General features: G+C 38.1%; 1 protein-coding gene across 19 annotated transcripts in view; it reads right to left on the bottom strand.

The window, feature by feature from the left end:
* Heph (polypyrimidine tract-binding protein 1 heph) overlaps positions 1 to 27,393 on the bottom strand; it is a 364,683-nt gene that overhangs the window by 199,559 nt on the left and 137,731 nt on the right. For 13 of the 19 annotated variants that reach the window (XM_083103263.1, XM_083103264.1, XM_083103265.1 and 10 more), the window contains one exon: positions 20,207 to 20,353. The exons of 5 other annotated variants lie outside the window; for them this stretch is intronic. In XM_083103263.1, the coding sequence (XP_082959389.1) occupies positions 20,207 to 20,353 (147 nt within the window). Of the gene's footprint in view, positions 1 to 7,713; positions 7,949 to 20,206; positions 20,354 to 27,393 lie in introns of those variants that run through there. One more of the 19 variants, XM_083103270.1, reaches the window with a different exon arrangement.

Raw genomic sequence — 27,393 nt, 5'->3', positions numbered from 1 at the left:
ATTGGATAAAGAGAGAGATGAATCGATAATTGTGAGTGCCGAGATGATATCAGAACGGTCATTATACGTACATACATATCTGCCAAGAACGATGATCCCGGAATAATTTAGCATTGAAAAATCGTCTCGTCAGCCGTGCGTTCTCCGAGACTCGATTACGAGTCGCGCGTTTGATTTTCATGAACGCTCCTCCGATAAATCGCTCCCGATAATAATCCACTACGATTTCTTGCGCTCACTCCGGGCAATCTTTCCATCAATCGTCCGCACACTCGGCATCAATCATCCGCCGTAAATTAACGTGGGCGGGACAGCTGCCATGCGAACGAATTTGGCGCACCGTTCGCGGATGACCGCAGTAATGATTCCGTCCAAACGAAATTATGCACCGTAGATTCCGACCGACAACTATCGTCGTCGTCCGCGCGATTCATGCGTCGAAATTATTGAACGTGATAAAAAATTCGCACACGCATTCGTACCCCTTTCGGAAAACTTATGCCCCCCTCCGGGGAATTCGCTCATTTCGTTATCCATTCGTATTCCGTCACTTTTTTCTCACTATTCACATTTCCCTACGCTATTGACGAATATGTACGAGCGAAAAATTAGCAGAGAAAAGAGTTCGCGGGATCGATTACGCAATCAAAATGTAATGTTAAAATGAAAGAAAGCAAAATGAATTTTCGCAAGTGTGTGATATCGCTTCGCTGACTTTATTAACGGAATCATCTCCGTTTGACTGAATATATTGAATGAAATCGCAGCAATTTTTATACATATATAAAACAAAATCTTTCTTGCAATTTCGCTTGAATTTAGTATTATAATTTACCTTTTTTTTTGCTCGAAAGTGTCGAATAAATCGATATCAGACAGACGAACAAATTAACGCTCGTTAACGATTCTCCGATATTAATCGACATTATGCGCCAGCTCTAGATCTACCGAATCGTATCTTCAAATAGAGATTCGATATTCGCGCTAACGAGCGCCCGTCAGATAAACATTTCAATGCGACGATGGAAAAGCGATACGATGAGCAATAACGCGGCGGGCTCATTAACCAAAACACACGCAATCGTATGCTTTCCCAAAACGAACGATTCGTAAACTGTCACATCAAGAGGAAGATCTCGGGTTTCGCGCATGACGCAAAGACTGAGAGAAAGAGAGAGAGAGAGAGAACGACGACCTAAAATATGTTGTTCGATAATAAATAGCGATCGCATCGTTTTACGCTTTGTCGAGAAAATATAAGGGCGGGAACGTGCGACCGCGAGATATTTTACACGCGACAGCGGCTAGTTAGCCTTCTAATCATCCCCCGGCGATCAAAAACGAAGGTTTTCCGGCGGATTTCTCGACGGAACCGATTTTATCCGCCGGAAGTCACGCGATTCTTACGGCAGCGAATCGCTCTTTATCTCGTCGTTATAGCCATCCTCCCCCTTCCCTTATGGTCAGTCGTCACGGTTTCGCAATCGTGACAAGCAAGTTTTCACGAGGAAAGATAAAATAGAGCGACGATGACGGATGGATCGTAATGACGTAAATACAGAGATTTACTGATTCGCAATCCTTTGAAAGATGAAGATGTTAATGAACAGAGATGAAAAATATTAAAGTTTTCTATAACTTGTGTACAAGATAGTGTGGGTATATTTCAACGCGAGAAGATCTAGATATTTTTTATAATTTAGCAGCTTATAAAATTACGATCTCAGAAATGCTAATAATTAATGTAGGGCGTTTTTATTATCATGGATGAAATTAATTTCAATATTGCGGAGGATGTCAAGTTTCTCTGCAAAAATTGTGCAACATATTTTATGTATGCGAAAGATTTAAATATTTTACGCAAAAATTATGTGTTTAGATAGCTTTGTTTATTGATACGTAAGAGCATTTTTACTCAGTTTCAAAAATTATATTTTCAAATATTATCACATGTATTATGTATCGTATACATTATATTTCAGCGCTTTATTTAATATATGAAAATTTTCTTCGGAAAGATTAATGTGCAGATTAATGTGAATAAAAAGAGAACAGTTTATTATAACGAATGTTAAATAAATTTATTTGAAAGGGTTTGTTTTATATATATAATAAGAATTAAGAGATTTATCTCCTTTATTAATTTGTGAAACATTAAGATACTAACCGATTAAATTAAAATTATAACTTTTATGTTAGATTATGTAGCGAAATGTGTCATTAAATTATCTTATTAAAAAAATCAAACTTTTTAAATCTTTAATAGAGTTCCAATCTCTTAGCGCTCGGATAAACACGAGTTAATCTTTTTCTTGTATCCATAGCTGCGGATTCGCGAAATCTGCCTAATCCCGACGTCGGGGATGAGGCAAATGCGGGGAAGAGAATTTCCTGTAGATTTCAGTTACAGCCAGCGGGAAGCCAATAGTTAGGCTGTCGCGGGTAATAGGGGTTGATGCATGGCTCCCATAGCGCGGCTCGGTCCCTCTCGATCTGCCATTCTTCCGACCCTCCTCCGCCTCGCCTGCTTCCCCTCTTGCGTGTGTCCGACCATCGTCCCCTCTTCTCCCTCCTGTCGCTATCCTTCTCGAATCCGCCGAATTCACCATTCGCTCGTCTCGCGAGTCACTCTTTATTTATTTAGAGCCCCGAGCGACCGGCCGTCCGCGGTCTGCACGGAGAGTACTTGGAGTTTCCGATGGGATTTAACCGCGCGGGGAAGGAGGGAACGGGGTTCGACGAGCACATATATGTCGGATACGTATATGTCGAAAGATCGAGAGAAAGAGAGAGAAAGTGAGAGACCTCCCTCTTTCTTGTTCGCGGTGGATCTCCACCGGTCGATTCTCCATTTCCGCCGGTTTCGTCTACGCGAGAGTTACCGTCGTTACGTCGTCGCGATTTCCATCGGCCTCTTCTGGTTCCCAGCAGGCCGATTACGTTCCTGGACATTCTCATCGACCTTTCCCATCTTTCCTCTCCGCTTAACTGATCGACTTATTGTTTCAAGAAACTCGAGTTTGCGAATCTCCATGTTCAGAAACACTTTAGTGGCTTTGACATTTCGAGAAACGGATGGTAATCACTCAAAATTTTGATCAAATTATTCGAATATTCGGTTAATAATGGATCGATTCTAAAAGAGTATCGGTAATGATCGGAAAAATCGCCAGGAAATCAATATGACGACGTTTCTATCCCAAAAATTTATCGCCGGGTTTACTTATCCGAGAGCAAACGCAAGGACATGTAGGAATCAGGAAGAAAAGAAAGATACTTTGGCGGGAGATCCACAACGAGAAGCGAAAGCTCATGGCAGTCCGGTCCGGAGATGAAAATCCCTTTCGTCGATACCTTACCCCTGGAACCGAAGGATTAGCAAGGATCGAAAACTCGGGTGATTTGTAGCCGACGGGCAAATAGAATCCTGACACGGCCAACAAGGTCCGGAGAAGGGAAAGAGGTTGTTTGCACGACTAAAGCAACGAAAAACATTTCTCGTGTATCGTTTGTTGACCAAACAGCCAGATGCGAAAGACACGTGTCTCGTTGACAGACGACGCGCTACGCGTCGTCTACAATTAATTATCTATCGTCCATTATATCATCGATTTCATTTATACATCATACATGCAATTATATCTATAATTTACACAATTCTTGTTGTTATTTCCATCCTATCTAGATCAGATCCGGCAGAATAAACGGGGCGATTTAATTGAGAAAATTCGCACGAATCGGTTCGCGACTCGCCATCTTTTACCGGTCGGGAGCAAACACGAGGGCAAGGAGCGCTTTCGAATTAACAAGTTTCCATCAGTTCATTACCCTACCCACCCAGGTAAATAAATCATTGCGTCGGCACCCTTTCATCCCCTCCATTTTCCGCGATCTTCGTCGTCTTCGAGTTTACCTCTGGCACAACAAACCATGACTCTCGATTAAGATTTCGTTCGAGAGACCGAAATACATACACCCGCGCGCGCGTGCGTGTGCACCTCGGCGCTTGTGTACTCAACCGAGTGTACATAGCTGACAATTGCGTCAGAATGCGAACGAGAATCGTCATTACGTAACAGATACGAGACGGCGTGAAGCCGCTCTTAAATTACCGGTAGATCGTCATCTAATTTCTCGGGACTTCGACAAATTTGGACGATTACGAGTTTCTCGTTTGCCTCAATTTCACGACGGATCAAAAAACGTCGCCGAATTTCAATTTCATAGATATAATTCATAAGTCCTCTTCTTATTTCAATTTCGTCTTTGTCTCTTATTTATATGACATAAAAAATTTAATTATTTCTTTCCGCATTCATCGATAAATTCGCAAGAAATTGACGAAACATACGCCAACTTTCAATCGCACAAGTTGTATAATAACGCTTGACATAATTTTATTCTGTTTCCCGTGAATCGCGAATGACAAGGCTACGAGATAAGAATATCGCAGACACGCGTAGGCATGTGTCATCTACTTTTTTTTTTACGCAACTGATAACTTCCAAAGGCACGCGCGATAAAAAATAACGTGCATCGAAAGCACAATTCTAAAAAAAAACGCGATTCTCACGCAGCAGATACGCAAACAAGTTGACATAATTTGTGACATAGTTGCAACCCTTAAGAAGGCGAACGTATCAAATTCCACATTCATTGTGAATCGCGCAACAATGGCTCGATAAAACGCAGTCTCGTGTTTACTCCTGCGGGAAACTATCATCACGGAAAGAATGTGCAGAATTTGCGATCGGATGAGCCGCAAAGTGTAAACTGTCGAGGATTCGTGCGTATGTTTCGGGAAGGAGGAAGAGAGAACAGATTTCTAATCGATTTTCAGCTTCATCTGAGACTCGAACATTATTCCGGTAAAAGACGGTACTCGTTTTTCGGTCTATTCGAGCTCTATTCAGGTCCTTTTACTGCATTCCATAAAAATTCTTGGTCTAATACCTCGAGAGGCCGAAGTAAAGCCAAGTAAGACCGAAGGAAAGAGCTGACGAAATACAACAAGTGAAATAAAAACGGGGGCGGTAGCGCGGACAGACCCTCGTATAACCTTCGGATCCAATAAGCCTTAAGCCTATTAAATTCATGAAATGAAAAAGAAGATATAATATAGGGCTTGAAAGCCGAGCAGAGTAATCTTGTGTCGATCTTGCGTGAATCAAAAGTCCCTTCCCCTCAGTCTCCCTTAGAATGCAAATAAATATGCGCTGTTTATAGTTCGCTTTCTCTATTTGTCATACATATACATATAGCAAATAGATTAATCCGTACGAATAAAATTAATACGATCGAAAATAAATAGATAAAATTCGTTTACGCGATTGACGTTTAAAGGTCACCTTCCCAACTTCGATTAATTCTCAATCATCATGATTAAATGCGGAGTAAAACTTGCTAAACTCCGCCGACACCAATCATCCGAACGTTAAACGGAAGTTTGATAACTCTCAGTTTTAATCGTACTTTAATCTTTTCGTTATCCAAACTTTAGAATAACAATCTATTTAGGAATCTATTTAGGAATCTGCGAACACGGACAGAATATTATTTCGCGACATTTAGTGGAGGCAGCACGTGTCTCTAGATGTATTTTGTTTTCAAGAGATGCTCCGCAGAGTTGCAATTCCTTGGCTCGAAGGACACATTTTCGGGGACCAACTCTCAGACAGTAACGCGTTTATTCGCGTGAACGCGCACGAGTCGACAGATGCTCTCAGCTGTTCGTACGTACTTTGCAGAGTTCGAAGTCCTTCGCGAAAGAGAAACACGTGATGCGAATCATTTACAAGGATAAAATAATATTGGATGCACACGAGAAATCCGTTAAACTGTACAGCCTTCGAGTGATTTTTCATGAGAGAATTCTTACGAATCACGTTTGCAAAAAAATGTCTTGCGCATAAAAAACGTCTCGTAAATATCGCAAATCATCAAATTATATTATATCACTGGCAGAAAAAAAAATTAATCATCATTACTTACTTGTAATTAAAAGCAATATATTATACATAATTTTTAATTAAAATGAAGATTATATAACGATCTCTTCTTTTATCGACAAGTTAAATGTCACGAGATGTCGTTTGAAAAAAAGGAAAAAGGGTCCACTCTGCTTGCGAACCGCTTTGAGATAGATAAGTCACATTAGGCGAAACGTTTAAGTGCGGATCGATGCGAAATAGCGAACGTAATCTGTAAATGAACGAAGCAGAGACTTCCGGAGCTCTAAGCAGCCGGGGCTGACTTTGATTAATCGCGCGAAAAGTCCGGCTCCAAAGGTTCCGCGAATTACGTATCCAGCTCCAAATTGGCGTAATTCCTTCGAGCTTCGTTCGACTTTCCCATTGGGGGATTTCTTAGTTTTGTCGCATCCCCATTTATCCCCGATGCACACGGAAGTATCAAGTTCTCTCCCCTTTAATCTTTCGTGGACGCTCCTGTGCCAAGCGAAGCGTAGAATGAAACACGGGGATTCACCATTTTGTGCTATCATAAAAATGATAATAACGATAACGAACTCAAAAGATGCGCATCATTCACCGTGATATTTTTATACGCGATATTTAATGTATTCCGTTTTCTTTCTCTTGCGTCTACTCGAATTATGACATTTCTTATGTCATTGCATTTGTAATTTCACGCATGCATTGTAATCTCACTCGTGAATGTGGATGGTAAGCATCGAAAATGCAACTCGATCGCAGATAAAAGATGCAATACTGTAACGCCGCATAATGTAAATTGATCATGAAGAAATGCATGGTAGATGATTATTATACGTCAATCCGCGATCGGATTACTCTATTTTCATGAGATTTATTCAAGATATATGAACGCGTAATTTTAATAGAATAAGGATAACGTAAATTAAATTTGATTCGTATTCATAATTGAAGGAGGAAATTGGTAATTCTATAAAAAACTGAAAAGAAATCATATAAAGGTGCGATTTCAAATAAGAGCGATAAAATCAAGACGCGTGAAGGCTAACAAAAAGAGTGGCGCCGTTGAAGCGAATGTTATTTATAGATAATCTCTCGCATGGCCATATTTAGTGATACGATCAAATGACATTTATATTGCATACAAGCAGAGTAAATTGATATTTAGTCAATGTTATTAATTGAAGATTATATTGCGATTCCCATTATAATGCTGACAATCAGACTTGCGTCAAAAAATTGCCCGACACAAATACGAAACCTGTAAATCTGCAAAAACACACGTCATACATAGAGATTACAGCTGTGAATTCAGAATGTTTCCTCCGGTCGCTGTTATGTATTCAACAGTACCAAGTGTATATCATGCATAGGTAGTGCTTGACGTCATTCCACGTGTACAATAGTTGAAAATGACTTGCGATGACTTTGTATTCACAGTATCTTTATCTTATCTGAAAGAATCCCGCATAAGAATAGAGTGATAACCCTTCAAACGTTGACACCGCGTAATTTAATAAGCTACAACAAAACTCCTCGAAGCCATCGTCTATTACAAAGCATGACAGAAGAAACCTGATAGCGCATTCGGGAAACAATAGGATTTTAAGAAGGGACTGACGTTCGATGGCGAAACGGAAGTTTAGCAGCCACGTTACGCATTGTTTGCGACACGCGCAAAATGTTTTTAAAAATGTTGTTAAAAAAGAGAGAGAAAAAGGCGAAAAAGAGAGAGAACATTCAACGAGCCTCGAGTGCATACTTGTATATTTTTATTTTTTCTTTCTGGTCGAAACCCCGATGCTCGGCGATCATCCACGTGGACAAGCGCCAGCAACACTCGACCACCATGAGCGCGCGCGCACAAACCCATACAGAGAGAAAGAGATATGTACACACAGGAGCGTGGAGACGGGTCCACGTACAGTTCAATCGCACCCTTAATTAGCACACTCAATTAAACACACGAGCGCGCGCAGTTCGGACCCGCACCGGTAGAGACTGCATCGCGCGCGAGTTTTTGCGTTTAAACTGCGTTAGAGGATCGAATTACGGACAATTATACGTTGGCTGAGGGAACTGTTTGTTTCGCGCAAACCGGATTAAAGAGAGGGCGAGAAGCGGGCGTGGGGAGGTACGGGACGAGGAGAGAAGCAACACGTAAGAGAAGATAATTTGTGCGGCTTCTCTTTACAAGTATATACTCGCAGCTGTCGACTTCTCCTCGGGTGTTATATCTTTATGCATAACACACCTTTAACTTTTCAAACGATGTCAGAAATAAAATCCAAAGATATCTTTAATAATATAATTTAAAGACATCTCGAGATGTGCTAACGACATTAATATTTCCGAATTAAACGTACCTTTTTAGGTCAAAGCTAAAATATTAGATACACTTTGATCTTTATTTTATATACATATATAAATAAAAGAAAATGTGAAGATCATAAAATATATAAACATTCAAAAGTAAATTTGCTTGATGCTCGTACGAAACTAAATTGCCCTCTTTTCTCATTACAAAAAAGATACAGATATTCGTGGGGGATTCAGATATTCTGTATATAATATTAAAATAATATAACATTTTCTTTTAAATTACTTTTAAGATTAAATAAAAATACTGTATCATAGAAATAAAACTATTTAAAGATAAGTTTCGCATATAAAGTCTTGTTCTTTTGCATTTTACATAATAATTTTCTCTGCCGTAAGAGAAATGTTTTTCACAATAATTATCAATAAATCTTATTGTAAAAATCTCCAAATTTTCCAATATTATTAAATTATAAGAATATAAAGATCTTTTCCATATATCAAATAATTTAAAACTACTTTTTATTAATATTAGATAAGATGAAATCCAACAGCAATTAACAATTATTATTGCAAAATATTTTTTAAATATTAAAAAATCGAAAAACTCGAAAAATCGAAAAAATTAATAAATAGAAATGATAAAATAAAATCCTTAAATCTCATAATTTATTAGTTTTCATTAAGTATATTTTATCACCATTTTATCTAACAAGAGAGAAGAAAGGGAAAAAGTGTAGCTTTTTAAAAATAAAGTAAAATAAAAAAAATATTGATTCTCGCAATGCGCTTTTATTTCTGTGTGACGCATATTGGTTAAACATTGCGACGATAACACTGCACAAAAAACACACATCGCATCGTGTATGTCTCGCGTTTTTACGCAGCTGGCTAGTCTCTTTTATAGTTTTATATAGTTATGGACTTTATCGCCTCTCTCTCTTTCTGTCTCTTTTTTTTCTTTTGTTCTTTCTCTCTCTTTAGAAACATGAATTCGAAGAAGCATTATATAGTATAACGCAAGATAGCAGTACGTCTCGGGGCAATATGCATTTTCAGATCCAACACGGAGCCGCACTAAAATCGTACGAGACTTCAATTTTCCATTTGTTACCAATGTGGATACTATTCCGATTTTCCAGGATTGTAGCGGGAAGCATTTATCGAAAAGCTGCACCGAGTTTACTTTCGCCTTTATTGCACTTTAATAAATAGGATGAATTCCTTTCTCATTAACGAGGAATAAAGCTCTTCCAAGCTAAATCGAGAAAAAAAGAATTTGTTTTTCCACGATATCTTCAGAGTATATGAAAATATCTCCATTCCTGACTAAAGATTAAGCATCCATTTTGCATCGAGAAGAATTCTCATCATCAGGCTCGCGCGGCGAACGGTTACAAACGAATTAAGCTTTTTATAAAGTTCGCATCGAACAGAGAGACGATCGGAGCACATTATAAGCGATACATCGTATCTCCGTTCTTGCCCATTTTCGGCGAGAAAAGAGAGAAAGGATGGATTGTGCGACAAGCCCATTGTCTATGATGAAAGTCCCCTGTTTATCACCACTTGCCTCGAGTGCACCAAAGACAATGGATGGACGAAAAAGTCCGATACTCAGGCCGAGACTCGCGAGATGTATCGGAATCAGTATTATATATGTATATAATACGTGTGTAAAAAAAAGATAGGTAGTCTCGTTTAAGATGTGCCGCTTCTCAGGACTAGAAACTTACTCGAAGAAGCACACTCTCGAGGCTTGCATCGAAAGGGCTGCGAATGATATTGTGGGCGTGAGAGAGGGACTTTAATTATTTCTCGCGTACGAAACTTTTCGCCGACCGAGCAAGGAACCGAGATTAATTGGATGCACCGCGGCGTTAATGTAATTAAAATTTGATTTACTCCTCAGTTTCTTGCTGCGCTCTTTGTGTAAATGGTGAGCAATAACGTACGTTTCGTGCCGACAAAGATTAAAGTAATTATAATAGAGAGTAACGCAAAATACACACTATTCTGTTTGTAATATGTCATGTAAAGTAATAAGAGACTTTAATCTCTTTTATATAAAATTAAATAAATTTAATTATGTTGTCATTAAAAATTATATATCAATTTTATTATATATCCCAACTTCAAAATTAATCAATGTTTATTAGCCAAAAAATGTTGTAGGTTTTATTAATTATACTTTCCATTATTCATTTTACGTCACATATTTGTCGCTGGATGTATAATGCGTAATATGACATTTTAATAAAAGTATTAATGCATACAAATATGTCATTTATATATTATGCAATAATATGACAAGAGAATTGTAAATTTAACAGGATTATATCCTACAAATACAGTCTGTTTAATTATTTTTTTTAAATCCATCGTATTTAGCAGAAATATATGTACAAAATGTTCTAAATTATTAATTTTAAGCAATATTCTCTTATAAATAATCCAATAAAAGAATCTTCAATAAGCAATAGTTTGGCTTAAAATTATATATTTTACTGAATATTAAAATATCCGCGCGACGGTGTATATTGTATAGATAAATCAGAACATAATTAAAGCATGGATTATAAAGCCATAATTAAAGTTAAGAACTAACGCGAACCGCGCGACTGGTAAATCCTCTTCAACGAATAAATTATCGATTTCTATCGGAATAAATTATCAGACTCTTAGAGACTGTTCTTAAAAGCTCGCGCGCGGAAACTTCCTTCTGTAAATATCGGATATTTTGCGAGGCGAGTTTTATTTCATCTCTTCCTCTATTTTATTCTTGAAAACAAATTTTCAACTGTGCTTACGCATCAACCTCCTGTTTCTATCGACAATCTAAAAATCCCGTTTTACATCACTGATTATATCGTTCGCTCTTTATTTCCCGTGCGCAAACTTTTGCGATTCGAATGCTAAAGAGTTGTCAAACGAAACATACGAGTGACGAGTTAAATAACATAAAAGATTGTTATTCCCGTGAAAACTGTTTCGAGAGAGAATCCCAACAGGAAATATTATTAGATACATTTTAGCGAAATGTCTTATCTTACTGACGAGTTTAAAATAGTTCGTATGTACAAAATAGCCAACGAAAGCGCGAATCGTAACTTATTGGCAAATTAGATACGTCCATTATAAATGTTTTTGTAAATAAAGTTTATATAATTGATTAGTAACTATAAAAAACAAAATAAAAGATTAGAATATCTTTTAATCAACATTTTTAAAATTTTCTTCGTAATTCCTCATAGTTTATAATTTGCTAATTATCTGGATTAAAATTAAAATTCCGTTAAAATATGATTTATAAAGAGAACAATTTATCGTTCTATATATTATCTCTCTAATAGATGTGTGTACATCTAATATATAATTCGTCAAAATTATTCAATGTCCAAACGTTCATCGCGCAAATATTATTGTTGACTGAGTGATACATACAAACGTCATTTTTCCTGATTCAGTCTGTAATAACAAATGGTTTGGTGGACATTCGCGACAGTCAGTGTAATAGATATGTTACGTTACGTATTAAATTACTGGGTCACCAGTTATACGACAGGTTTGTAAAAGCAATTTATAGTAGACATATTTTTTCTATCTGTACATTATGTTAAATAAATATCCGCAATTTATCGTATGCACATCTAGAAAAATCTACCAGCTATCAATTTTGCCTGATCATATTCATCGAGCCACACGAAAGTGTGCAAAAAATATTTTATCGCATAAAAAAATAGCTTCAAAATTTTTCACGAATCACGAGCGATTTAATATCACGCGCTCTCATACAACGCTGATCTTTGTCATTGTGGGAGCGAAGGTTATGAGAAAAAAACTCATCTCTCGTCCTGATTGAACGTTCTTTTATCAACACTTCCACGTGCAAGCGCAAAAATGCATCGTTTCCCAAAATTGTCAACGTAGTAGATTATAATCTCATCGAAATCGGCTCTTCACAATCGAGTGACATTTATTCACGATAATTCGATCCGATCGATAATAGCTTAAAGGTGGCATCAAAAAGACGAAGCTCGTAGATCGAGATAAAATAAAACAACTGTGACAAGAATAATATCAAGAGAATATCGCGCGATAGAAGCAACAAAATTCAAAATAAGATTTCTGCTCGTTTTGAGAAGGTTCACACGAAAGGATAAATATCGATAATGAGGCGAGGCCGGAACGACTGTCGATTTTAACATGAAAAAACCGCGGGAACGAGTGCAAAACAAACGCGACGTTTATGCGACGTCATGGCTGTTCATCAGAGCAATTAATTGACTCTCGAGTTTTCAGTATCGAGATGCGTGTTTACCCTGGCGTTCTATTTTGACGAACGTCATTAATTTTTAACGGACACGTGCCCGTGTCGCGTTACATCTTTTCGACACTTTGTTAACGATAATTAAAATTAATTGAGAGCCGGTATTGACTCAATGGCGATCAACGGACAGAGCGCACGCGATTTTTACATCGCGCGCGGTTCCACTCTTTCTCTCTCCTTCTCTGTCTCTTCCTCTCTCTGTTCTCGCGGCGTTAATTAAAAACAATAAAATATTTTCACAAAGGGACGGTAACGATCCGCTCTCCGGCTTTTGATAAAAATAATGAACAATGACGCGCGCAATTATCCCCAGTTCATTTACGTAACGCCCTGCCCCCTCTCAACCCCCAATTACTCGGCGCGTTCGCAAACTTTCGCAAATTATTTCGCATATAATGAAATAACATCGTAATTATGCGTAATGCGATAGCTGTTTTCATTACGTGTAATGCGATACATGCGACGGCTATCTCACTTCCGTTATTATCAGACTGGGCTTCGTTCGCGCTCTCCTAAAAGCGCCCAGCATTTGCAAACCAAATTCACCGCAACATGCATTAGGTAGAGTCGAGAGAGATTTAATCTAAAAATATTTTTTCCCCAATTTTGATTTCTCGCAACACGTGGAGAAACATTGGATATTAATAATTTTTGCAGATTAGAAAGAAATTGATGACGGGAAAAAATATCTTTTCAAAATAATCTCTCTCAAATGTGCATACAGTTTTTTGTGATTAATCATGTTTAATCTATTGTCTTTTATGCTTTTCCCGAGATAAATATCAAATGCGTCAACTGAATGTAATTGTTATATAATCGCTCCATACGAATTCGAAGTCGTAGAGTTTTGTGGTTTTCGCTTGTCGTCTCCGAATCTTGAATGGATTGCGTTTCGGTGTTTGAGGCTCGCTCTGGTACACATATAGGGTGGAATCGCATAAAAGCATCGAGTCTCTCGGATTTCCATTAGTTTAATTACGAGAGGATGGGGTAGAAGGGGATAGTCGATGCCGATAGGGAGCCGTGTTTTCGGAAACTGCAGCTACTACGAGGCAATTCCATGCGGATGGGAACTCGCGTCATCATTATCGAAGGACGAGATACGTACTCGAGTATAATCTCGTGTGTGTGCGTGTGTGCGGAATATGCGTAATATGGGTGCATCGTCGTACGCGACAATACAAGAAATTGCCATCGCATTAAAGGATGCCTGATCTTGAACCCTTTTCCAAACTTTTCGCGATCGATTCTTCTTCGATTCCAATCTCGATATGCTTCAACAATATCAGCTTTAAATATCAGCTCTAAATAACGACAAATTTTTTTAAATGTAAAAAGAAGTCGAAGATGTATTAATAAAATTATATATTTATAATCTATCAATTTTGGCAAGAAAAAACTTTGCTTGATATTGTACGCGGAAAAATTCGCGAAACAGATAACGTATCTGAAAAGTTGTCCAAGAAAAATTCTCGTCAACAAGTTTTCCGTTCATGGAATTATCACTAAATAAACTGATACGTCTAAATCAAGTAATATTAATATCTTTCTAAAAAAACATTTCAGCAACTTATTTATTTTACTATTATAAAAGATTAACTTGACTAGTAACTTCAATTGTACACACATATTTTTATCAGAACTTAAATGATTAATTTAGTGAAAAATTCAAGTAGCATCAAACTTTCGTTGGCGCATATGTCCCCCGAAAATGTCCGTATCGTCACCCCCGAAACACGTTGAAATACATGCGAAAAAATATCGAAAGAATACGCGATATCACAGAAATGCCGGGGGGGAGATCCCTTCCCTCAGGTCAGAAGGGAATTCCATTTCCATGGAAATCGTAAATCGGCCTTCCGGGCAGATATGTAATTAAAAAGCTGCATGCATCCGAAATGACTCCTAGTATTGTAAACTCCAGCGCGGCAAGAAAGAGAGCGGCATCGAGAGACGGCCAAGGGAGGAAGGTATGACGAACATTAACGGCGATGGTTACGACCGCTGGAAATAGACAGCAAAGGAGGGAGGGAGAGGGGGGGGAAAACGCAAAAACCATCCGAAAGTTACTCTCCTTCATCGCGATCACCGACGCTCGTCGTTGGAGGCGAACAAAGCGCGAAGCTGCGGAACGCGCGGTCTATAAACGCGCTGAAAGTGCCGCAAAAAAGAGAGAGAGAGAGAGAGAGAGAAAGAGGGCGAGTGAATGAGAGAAAAAGAGAGTGAGTTTAACAATGGTTATTGTTTCAGGAACCACACTGTGTGTAACCGGACTAATAAAATAGGAAAGAGGAGAGCTCGCGAACGGAAAACGCGCGGAGCGAGTCGGGGAAAAAAAATCGGCAGACGATGGAAAACAATTCCAACGATGCGGCCAACTTTGAATTGGGAATATTCGACTCCACCCCCTCGTTGTCGTTTCGATACGGCAAATGGTCGCGCCGTGCCTATCGTATCACGTAAGCCTTTTTTATCGTTCACGATTGTACACGATGTTTATCGAGGAGCTTACATACGGCGATTGATTAAGCGTTTTTCAACCTATGGCTCGGCAAAAATGCTTTTATGCTTTTACGCGATAACGAATTCTAATATAATATTATTTCAATGTCGCGTGGGAAATATAAGTGATATTATTGTCTAAGATGTGTAAATTACTTGGAAATTTCTTACTAAAATTATATTAAATATTTCTATTATATGAGCATATATATTTTGTTACAAGAATATATTAGATTATTATATATTAATGTTAGAGGAGAGATTACATTGATGAAATCCGTTCGCGCGTCTCTATCTAGGAACTCGTCTGTTTAGGAGGAGATAGGCGGTTCTCTCCGAAATAAGAAAGTTGTATCTTTACGCGCGGAATTCGCGGGAGGAAAAGGAAAAAGATGGATAGGGGCCGAGATACGTCGTTAGTCGCTTGAGCATTAAATTATAGAGACGCGAATAATGCTTGATCGATTGTGATGGATCCATCGTTTTACTGATGCTCGACGCAAGCATATCATTATGTGTACTTGGTTCAACTCATATTAGCACGCAATTAAGAAGCTTGATCGATTTTCAATAATTTATCGTATTATATAAAGATTCGATAATAGAGCTAGATTCATAAACGAACAAAAGAGAAAAATAAAAAGTGCCGGCGTCAAATATTCAGTTGATATTTATAAGTCGCGAGATAAATCAGGGATACCCTCGTCTAAGAATGATAATAAGAAAGAAAGAGGTGGATGAATCGGCCACGTCGGGAACGTAATAAGGGATCCATTCGAGGTTTATAAACTGAATATTATTGAGATACTAGATACCGGTAGCGCGAAGCGCCGCGACAGTGAGCGATGAGGTGCCTTGCAGTTCTCCGATTTTCTATTAAACGTCGATTTATTTATGGAATATTGGATGCAACGATGGCGGAGGTGCCGCGATGCTAAACCGACGTGGAAAATTCAAATCAACTCCCCTCGCGCTGAGGAATTTTTCGCGAGCAACCCCTAATCCGTGAATCATTCGCGGGTTCCTCCCGAATCACGAGAAAAATATTTCTTCTCGTTACCTGAATAAAATACAACAGAACAAAATAAAGAACACGGTTTTTTAATTATGATATTTTCATCGCGAATCATCATGAATTCACTTTTTAAGATATTAATCGATCTTTGCAAAGCTAAACTGAAACGAGCACAGGTAAAAAAAAACATGTATTCATTTTAAAAAGCTGAGCAATAACTGATTATATAAGTCGAAAACTTTATCGGAGTAACCGGAAGAAATCGACACGAGAAAGCTGGCAAACTTTGGCATTTATTCATTCTTGCCGACACGAAGACCCGTCGAATTTCGAGCAATATTGTCGATTGTTCCGATGTGTTTCGACGACAATAACCTACTCGAGACGACAATAACGCGCTCCCATGGGGCAAAGAACCCTCCCCCTCCCTCCCTCTCCCCCCGATCGAATATGCAGCGCAACGTGTCCGGTCCTAATTCCTCTGTTTGCGTATGCAAACGAAGAGACGAGGTCACCGACGGGACATTCACGGGCCATTCCCATCCTCTTGGTTTTGTCACACGTACAATAAGCGCGTGTACGTACGTGCGAACGATCAAGCGAGCAATCGCGAGTCGATAAGGTCATCTCTTGGCCATAAAAAGAATGTCACGATATAATTTCGAATTGAATCAACGTACACGTGAAATACATCAGAAATATTGCCGGGAGGGAAAATTCATTCGATTCGTTTGCACGCGACATTTGAATTTTTATATACCGAAGCGAGTAACCGATAAATTATATTTGGAGACTAGAGGAGAGGAAGAGGAGAGAGAGTAAAAATACAGTAGTAAATAAATAAAATTAAAGAGAACGTTGAAAATTTATTATGACGTCCCGTCGTATACGCTTGTTAATCAGTTGATCGATATTCCCTCTCGGCGAGAAATAAATATCAAGAGCCCGTAACACATTTATTTAACAAACACAGCGAATGCTACAGTAGACGCGGACAGAACAAAACTCGACCGAGAGTCGCGAGAAATGGAAATTAATTTGTCGCTCTCTCCGCAACAATCAAAATCGTTTCGAATTTGATACACGCACGCTAGCTGGTATTACACGCCAGCGAGTAAATGCGTGCGCCTGACAGGTGGCCGATGCGGTGCGCGGATGAAAATAATACGAATGACGTCACGACGCCTCGGGAGTTGGAATACGCGAATTTTCTGGAAGCGACCCGGACACGGATTAATCAAAGAAAATATACAAGAGAACGCGCACCGCCATCGCGGCACGAGTTCAGTTCAGCTTCGCTCAATTCGACTTGGCAGTTTCGCTGAAAGAGCGCTTTGTAACGCGCCCTTTAGGGGCTTTGGGCGCGAGCGCGCCCCGCCGGTGTATGGAAAGTCCTCCCGGTCGAACAGCCGCGGAATTGATCAAAGTGACGCGCGGTAAAACCGATCCGTAATGTAATCTTCGCTGCGCGAAACATCAAGGAGGGACCCCGCGGGCATTCGTCCGCGAGTGCAGTTTCAAACAGCGAAAACAATAGCGGTAGAATCGTGTAGCTACTATACTCGAGAGAGTACATATTGTACATAAGTCTAAACTATACTTGTAACAAGAAGCTGAGTAACCGATATCAGTTAACGCTCTTTCAAGAACAATCACAGAACACGAATTTTTATTATAATTTTCTAACAGATATATCTATTGAAATGCATATTTCAAAATTTTATGCAAATATATTATATATGTATATTAATAATTATATATATATTTTATTTATTATTGTCTTTCCAATTTATCCTTATTGCATGTCAGTAACATATCCTACGATAAATATTGTTATATTATTCTCCATTAGCGAGAAATGAGAGTAATGTTAATATAATATAAATATTAATCAGACGAAAAAAGATTAGAACATGGAGGGTTAAAGGAAGTAAGAGAATATTCGTCGAAGGTTGAACAATCTGGGAGAGCGCGTCAGCTCGAGGGCATTGTGTATTAAAATTAAGAGAATACATTAAGCGAGTTAATGTTATTCAGCTTTTTGTTCGCGGCGCGCGCACTTCTATAGAAACAGCTTCAACGCCCTTTCGCCGGCGGCCCGAAAACACCCTTTTCTTCTCCCCTATTCTTGACAAGAATCCGCGTTACGTACTTTTCGCGATCAAACTTGCATCGAACATTTTGAATATCTTGTACAACGAGTCGCAAAACTATCTCTATAACTATTAAAAGAGTGGCAATTATTTTAATATTAAAATTTAGGATATCTTGCGATTGAATTTCGAAGATCAGATTGACTTCTTTTTAAAAAGGGACGATCGAAATGACGCGAGATAAAATATAAAAAAGTGCGATGAACAAAATGTTAACTTTTTCAAGCGCACTTGTTTTTTGTAATAATGGAAATTAATATTTCCGGACTTATGAGCGAAGTAACTTCGCAGTCTACCGGCGCGGTTATCCTCCATCTAGAAATAGTTTAATTAAAGTGAGAATAGTTACGGAAATTCGATATCGCGGAAAACACAATGGCTCGGCCGACGAAAGAAAGAACCAAAGAATAACGCGAAGAGTGTATCCCGGATTCTCTCAATCGTTAACTATCAGTCGTTGAAAGCACGCCTCGTCTACCCGCTTGAAAAGTACCTTCTTACTTACTTGTAAGGGAAACACACAGAATATAGCCTTTTACAATGACAAAGATAAGTTACGTAAGAGTAACTCGACGTAACGAGATCTCACCTTTCGCGATTCTATCCGTGACGACTGCATTCGAGAGACAAACTCTTATTTTATCTTATTTTGTACGAGGATTCGCCGCGATCTTACCTTTCGGATTCCTCTACTTGTCTTTTTTAATTGGACGGATTCCAAAAAAAAATAAATGAGACAATATTCAAAAATACGGAATAATTGCAAAATAATAAGTAATGTTTACGAATCAGAGAGTTGACATGTAGCAACGCAAATTAGTTAAACAATGCAACACACAAAAGTGAATAGAGATTCTTGAAAATTTTCAGTCGCACGGTAGAATTCATCGGCAGTTCATTCTTTTTTATCGTTTCGTAAATCAAAAAGGTCAAAGGGAATAGGTTAATTCTTTCCTATACCTCAGAATTCATAAAGAACTGTCTTTAAGATTGATGCGGTCTGGTTTTTATAATTTTATATTCTAAAAAAAATAACAATGGAGCTATTTCACGTTTAAAGAAAAAATAAAAACTTCCATTTCGTTCTTTAAAAGGTTAACATAAATATTAATATTGTTATTTGTTTGCGATATTATACGAATTTATTTTATATACTTCTTTTTTCCTCGCGAAAAGAATAATTTTGGAAATCTTATAACATTTTTTTAATCATATTCTTCGCTCGTACGATTATAGGTACGCGATCAGCAGATTTCACGCGAAACTACCGGAAGTAACATGACGGAATGTTGATGGTCGCTGCAGGTTTGTGTATTTCAGAACGTTGAAAATCGCCGAGTAAATTAGACGCGCCGGGGCACAAACTCGCCGGTTAGCCAATACACCGCGCCCACCCCTCGTCCTTCGCTGGAAGTATTTCGGGCGGAATTTTAATTAATATCTCGCGGCTTTTAGGGCGATCTCTCGCGCACGAGCGTAGCGTGAGGCTTGCAAAAGCCCAGAGAGATGAAAGGCGATATCCCAAGGACCTGCCTGCGAGAGGGGATTTTATATCGGCTAAAACATCCCGAATTGCTTCGAGGGGGGAAAAACCGAAGGGAAGCGCCGAGGCGAGAGCACGCGATAGTCTCTTTCTACATCAAAATGTTTGCAATCATCGTTGAAATCGCCAGCGGCGATTTCGTGGTCGGCTTGTCAAAAAACTATTTGTCAAAAATATCGATTCGAAACAGATCGACGCTTTTATATGACTAAAATTGAGACTATTTTGTATATTTAAGATTTGTATATTAATTTTTATACGCGCTAAAATGCGCTCTCGTTTATTTAAATTACCAATAATGAGAACGCAATTGATTCTTAGATTCGATTGGATTATTTTTTTGTATCGCGAGACTCGTTTCTTCGCGCTTACCGAAGGGGTAAATCAACTCACCTTTATTCCGAGAGTAGGCGTCAGCATTCCGTAGTCCGTAATAGGTGGCAGCATAACAGGGGGTAGGTTTGTCATCATCATACTGTCTAAATTCTTCACACGTCGATGTATCGAACACAGATCAATTTTATTTCCTATTAGACCTACCTGAAACATAAAAAAAGGCCAAATATTTAAAAAAAATATTTCAAAATAATTCTTTTCATCCAATAATTAAAAAGCTAACTATTTAGAGAAAGTCATCAGATTATAAAGATAAAAAAATAGAAATAGATTGACAATTCCAACGAGTATTGATAATTTAAAATTGATGGAATTGGTAAAGAAAAATTTAATACCTCTAAATTTGATATTCCGATTATTTAGCGATATCGAGGAATTCGTTGGAAACAATAGTTTCGCAAAAGTTTTACACGCAGACAATATTAGTTGCGACCGCACTGACTGATAGATGTCACTTTGTCGGTAAATCGCTGAAACGCCAATCGATTGTTCTACTACAAAGAGCCGACAAAGGATCGGAATAGTTTGCTATCCCAAACTTTTCCATAAACCAGTATAAACACACTATTGACATTTCCGAACATGGTCCGAAATTCATTCGATAAAGGGAGAATGAGAGAGGAAGAGAAAGGGAGAGAGAGAGAGAGAGAGAGCTCACGGTTAAAATTTCATCCTAAGTCCTAACTGCATCTCGTCTCCGATCATAGTTGTGTATATAGTTACGCTTTAATTATACGAATCAACCAATCACAAAATTAATCCATTAAGCCTAGGGATCAGGATGTTAGGCTCGCATAGCACTTGACTAAGTTTCGACGTACAGATCGGATCGCACGAAAGTCAACGAGCCGCAAAGATCATGCGATTACGATTGCATTAGTTAATAAAGCCGCGACTGAACGTACAGAACCCGGAATGCTTCGATATCGAAGGACCGATCGATTAAATTGCTCGAAATAAATATAGAATGATAGTATAATATATTATAATATATGTTACAAACACAAGTGTGGGAAATTTATTTTTCAATTTTTTATTAGATAACATGGAAACAAAGAATATCAATGACTATGATTCTTACAACCAATATATCTGACACTTAATAACTATCTTACACTTTTAATCTTTTATTTAAAAACCAACTAAAACCTAAAGCTTTTTAAAAATTAAATATTTTTGGATAAAATGATTCTCAAATATGGAAAAAATGATTTTTTTCAATAAATTTATTTTCGGAGAAGGAAAAGCGTACAACTTTCAATTTCTTTTTACTTTTGTCTTTCAAAATTTTCTCAAGATGCATTATAGCGTGATGAGAAAATATAAAAATACGTTCACAAAATAAAAGTTGATGTCGTGAAAAATCATACATCCCTCTTGCATCTTGTTCGATATGAGGTGGCTGTATCATTTTGTCACGTTCGCGCGTCGTACGACACGATAACCCTCGGTATTGAGGATTCGCGGCGGAATCGTTTCGGCGGGATTTTCGATCCGGAGCAAGGCAGTCACGTATCGCGTTGCCCTGAGCCGGTCTAAGTGCTCTTCAATTACGCGGCAACGCAGGCAATTATGAGCGTAATCCTTTAAGATTTACATGGAAGACATGCAGGCAGACCCTGGTTTTAGAATCGACTGAGAAGATGGGCAGAGAAGAGAGCGAGAGACGAGGAACGAAGAGTGGAAGCACTTCCGGCGGCTACGGGAAACGCCATGGAAACATGGCGTTCGCGGAAATAGAGATTTCGCGAGAGGTCTTACCTTGGATTTCCCGGTTAAGCCGCCTCGGATCGTGCTGTTACAGCGTTCCCATCTCTGTCTCTCTTTCTATCTCTCTCTTCGACATTCCACTCTCCGCCGACTTTGTCTCTTACTCTCAGATCGCCGAGAGCCATGTGACACCAATCTAAGTTTCGAAGTGTCTCTCTTTCCTCCATCCCTTCTCCCTCCTTCCCTTCTCTACCTATCTCACTCTCGTCTCTATTTTGTAATGCTCTGCCTTTGCACTCCATGGCTTTTACATTGTCTCATTTCCTCGCTCTGCAACGTCACAAGTGACATTATTCATTCGCAAAAGTTCGCCGAGCTGCTAAATGCCGGTGCCGAGTGACCGTAAACAATAGAGACGTAACATTGTTGGCATAATCGTTGAAATGACCAATTGCCAGGTGTGTAAATTTCGTATTAATTACGCGGATAAAGCATACGGTACGTTATAATTAGATGACATTTCATTTATAGCGCGTATCTCGCGCATTTTAAACCCGCTTTGTTCCGCTAATTCGAAATAATTATGGCAAAATAATAATATAGATCGATAAAATAATCTCATCAAATGGAAAGTACGAGAAACGATATGCATGCGTTTATTAGTATGCTTTCCATTTGATTTATTCGAAAATTCTTTGAATGTTCGCGAATTATATTTCGCGAAGGATTCAGATTTTTCTCCCGGACGTAAATAAAGACTCGATGTAAGACAATTTTAGAATATCTCGACATTGCGCTAACATAAAAATAATTCATATAGAGAAAATGTGGACATTTTGAATAATGCTGAATTAATACGATATTTTTTGAAAATGTAATTTTTTAAATAAAAATATCATAAGTAATGTTCACAAATAAAACTAATTTTCTTGCTCAAAAATTTTCTATCGTAAAATTACTCTTTTAACATTCAACATTGCTCTGCAAACTCTATCCATTCGCATCATTATAATATTAAGCGTTACACAATAGAACGTTTTCGAGATTCCATCTTTTCGCTTTGTTGCTAAATTATTAAGGTATCCAAATCTCTCACATTGAAATGTCTCTAAATTACCATGCTAGGTGACAGTAATGTCGAGGCCGTGTTCGAATGAACATTGGAAATAACGAAATGGCGATCGATCGACGTAATAAATTACCGGAGCGATCGGAGGGGAATATGAGGCGCGCTTTAATGCACCCGCGAGATCTCTCGTGTATATCTATTGTGCAACAGCCGGTATAGGGAAATCGAAATGCGTCTGGCCGTTCGTCGCCCCATCCCGCGCCATCCCCGTTCTACTTTTTTTTTTCTCAACGGCCTCGAGATATTTTATTCAGCGGCACTTCACGCGCGCGCTTCTCGCGCCGTTTGATATTGCAGTCTCATTGCATAAAATCCAAGGCCTGCATAAAACAACTCTTCGTGCGCCCTCCTCTCCCCCCAGCTCCTACACGGCTGAGTCCCGGACATTCCTGAACACGGCCGAGAAACCCATGTTACGGCCGTAGAATGAGTTCCTCGAGGGTTCTTCGCCTCACGATCGAATCCTTGAAAGGAATTTCCAAATGCAATTTCCGACCAAAAGCGTTAGTTCATTAACGCCCCGAGTACATTATTCTTTAGAAGTGCTACTCTAAAAAGAATCTAACTCTCTCATTTTATTTGCAATCTCTTCTCCGATGCTATATATTGTTTATCAATCATTACAAATGCTTTAATTTCGTAAATTCTCGCTTTACGTACTTTTTCTCTATAATCGTTAAAATTCTCAGCTTTTATAATTGATAAAGTACAATTTAATATCACTACTCCCTGTCATGTAATATCAAAGCAACGCAGCAGATCGTTGAGCTCAGTTAAGGGTTAACGCGTATCGCTGCTGTATCGGAGTACCTCTCATTGAATTTTTTCCCGGCATGAATACCGATGGAAATATGTGAAGTATGCGTGCCACATCCCACCGGAGATAAAGCGAATTTTGAAAAATAGTTCACGCGCACACACACACATTTGCGCCGTATATATACAATCGTACAAACGTGAAATACGGGGCACATTGCATATCTGAACGCTTGCAACAAATGTGTATCTCGTTTTACAATATTAGATCTCAAACATTTTTCTAAATAAACACGAGGAAGGTATTCACGCAGATTTGTCAATACAACAATAACAAAAAAACTAAACTTTGTGGATCGAGATTAATTAAAAGATTACGTTCGATTTTATATGCTTCATGAATCAAAGAGCGGTATGCTTCGTGAATAAAAAACAAACGAGAATGTATACGAATATATCAATTCGGTAATATTGCTAAATTATAATAACGAAAAGCATAATAATTAATAATAATACATTTTGACATCAGATCCAATTAGATATGCTTTATCTAACTAATTAATTATGCACAATTACGCGGGGATATATGGAGTGCTATATAATTTTCTATTTGTTACATGTAATTAAAAATCGTTTGTATAACGGTGGAACAAAAATAGCGATCTATCCTTCAGCGAAATCTTCCAATATTTCTTCTTCTCAAGCGGCTCATCGCGTGAGAGTGCAGTGATGAAACAACGTTATCGTTTATAATAGCAAGATGTACGATGTACTCCCCATAGGAAAGTACGGCGCATGAATTTTATGTTTTACGCGTTCGTTTTAACGCGCGAAAGATTGATAAGAAGCAATCGCCAGCAGCGGTTTCAACACCTGATACTTAGCGACGATATTGTAATTTCGATATTGTAATTTTGATATTGCAAGCGTCCAGGTATATGTTCCCGGCAATATGTTTTTTTTTTTCATTTCGTTGCAATGAAAAAAGACATGCACAAGTCTAAACAAAGCGAAATAACGCGACATTTTCAAAAGCCGGTCAGGTGAAAAAATATGACACAGAATTGCCGTCAATACAAATCGAGATCGCCAATTAAGCGAATGGTCATTTAGTCTTGACGCCGACCATAATCGCAACACTCATCATCCGGGATCACGGCCTTTAATCCGAATCATTCCTACGTCAATAGTTCGATATACGCGACCGGCTATTCTCACGTATTTGATCCGCGGATTAAATCATTTCCGGATTCGATCTCTTTCATTAAATCCGCAACGCGACTTTAATAAATAAAATCCGACAATTAGTAATCTAAAAACCTATCAAAATAAAGTGTTTTATTTTTTATAAATCTCGGTCAACTCTTTTAACATTTTTTGAAAAAAATTTATTCTTTTTAATTCGCCATCATTGAAACCGCCATTCGGTGAATGTCAAAGAGATCCAGGATTATTTCTAACGAGAAACCGCGGATTTGAATCTATAACGACGTCAAGAAATTTGTCAAAAAAATCTAGGCGTTCGAAATCGACTTTTCAATCGTGGAAAAACAATGGCAGCGCTTTCCCGAGTGTATATAATATTCTTGCACGCGAGCAGAGAGATTCAAAGCGACAATTGTGCATGTTATTCCAGCATTAAATACGGATAAAGTGGCTACGAGACATGTCCATCGAGCGATTCCTACCCTTATCCTTTTCTCTATTTTCCTCCTCGTATGCACCATTCTCTGTATTTCTCTCCTGCTTCCATCCTTTATGGAACACGTTTGTCGCTGGCCACGCTCAATCTCCTTTCTCTTTATCCATTTTCCTCTCTCTTCTCATTCAATTTGCTTTCCGTCGTGTGATCCAGCACTTTTCCTGTCGCTACGGTTTTACGTTTGATTAATTCTGCATTCACCTGCAGCCAATTCGGCGCAGATTAACTCCACTCTTGTCAAGAAACACGCGTTCATGGGAAAAAGAGCAGACAATGTCACAAGGACAAGCAAATATAGATGTGTTTTTTTTGTTATTTTGCGCTCTGCTAGTAATCTGGATCTTTATAAAAATCTTGCACGGTTGTCATATCCAATTATTACATTCTTCAAAAATAGAATAAGAGGAAAAAAACTGAAAAAAATCTCTCGATAGTTTCATAAGCGAAGAGAAAAATGTGTTTAATAGTAGCGCATGTGTGGAAATAAATGTGTCAGATTCGTGTTAAATCGACGGTTCACAACAACCGGTGTTAACGAGCAAGCGTTATTTCACGAGATATGAATCGCGTAAATAACAACTTGTACGTGTGGCAGCTTTTAGAGAAAATTTTGGAAAAATTGTTTTTTTTTTATTTTCAGCTGTTATGCGACACGGCGACGCATTATCGGCATGAGCCGCGATGCAAAAATAAATTCCCTTCTTTTAAAACGCGAACGATTTTCGAGTGCACGCTGGCACGTTTATCATTTCCGCAATTTGCCATAATATCCGAAAATATAAAAATCTTAGATAAAAATCAGTGATAAGAAATAAACTTTTCTAATCGATGTACATAAATATAGGAAGACTGGATTTTGCAAAAAATTTAAATTTTGCTTATTAATTGATATTAGGCATAATTAAAATATTAGGTTTAATTAATATTAAATATCAAATTAAATTTCTCAGGTATAAAAGAATATTCTGTGCGAAAGGCCTAACGAGATATACAAATATATATTATTGAATTCAGTGACTTGATCCAAAATATAATTAAATCACTTTTAAAGAAGATTGATCATATAACTTAATAATTTCTCGAAAATAGAATATTTATAAATCATATATATATGAAAGAATAGAAAATGCATTCATTAAACATTTTATATCCTAAATATTCTAATTCATATCTATATGGCAGAGTATAATGCTTACAATACATTCTCTCACCTTTTCAAAAGCCTTTTTATTGTGAGATGCAATATTTATTAAAAATACGTGAAAAGGAAGCAACGTCGATATAATAGAGGAAGTGACTTTCGATCAGCATAGCCGGAAATGACACGTGTTTTTAATTATTTTGCAACGCGACGTGATCGGGAAGGATGTGACTGAGAGAACAGTCAGACTGTCGAGACAATTTACATTTTTAGTCATTGTTCTTGCGTCGTTGGCTTAGTCGATCATAACGCATCTTCATTCATTCCTCATTTCCCCTCTGTCTCCATAAATAGCAATTTCACCAAGTTTCGTTAAAATTAGCACATCTGTTGCCGAATTTAACAATAGATATAGTATTGATTAAAGAAGAATCAACGTTAAATTTCGAGCGTATTGTCCAATTTATTGTAATTCTGTTCTTTACGTAGATCAACTCGACACAAACATGAATTAACTACGTACAAAATATCGAGCTTCTCCTTCGTTTTGTGAATAAGCAAGCGGGGAAGCCACATATTCTACGGGAGAATCTTGGGGAAACCTCTTGCTTCCTTCCAGTTATTCCCGAAGGAGAACGCGGTACCTAAGTTAGTCACGGATCATTAATGCCGCTATGAATATGCCGGGTTACGGTACAGTTGCAATCTTACTTTGCCTGATATCCTCTAGCTATCTTCGAGCTATG

The sequence above is a fragment of the Camponotus vicinus genome, unplaced genomic scaffold, assembly GCF_025532165.1.
Source record: "Camponotus vicinus isolate PSW18456_S1 unplaced genomic scaffold, iyCamVici1.0 SCAF_6, whole genome shotgun sequence".
In the NCBI taxonomy this organism is placed as follows: Eukaryota; Metazoa; Arthropoda; class Insecta; order Hymenoptera; family Formicidae; genus Camponotus; species Camponotus vicinus.
Note: the sequence above shows the minus strand (reverse complement) of the source record. Positions and strands in the feature narration are given on the sequence as shown.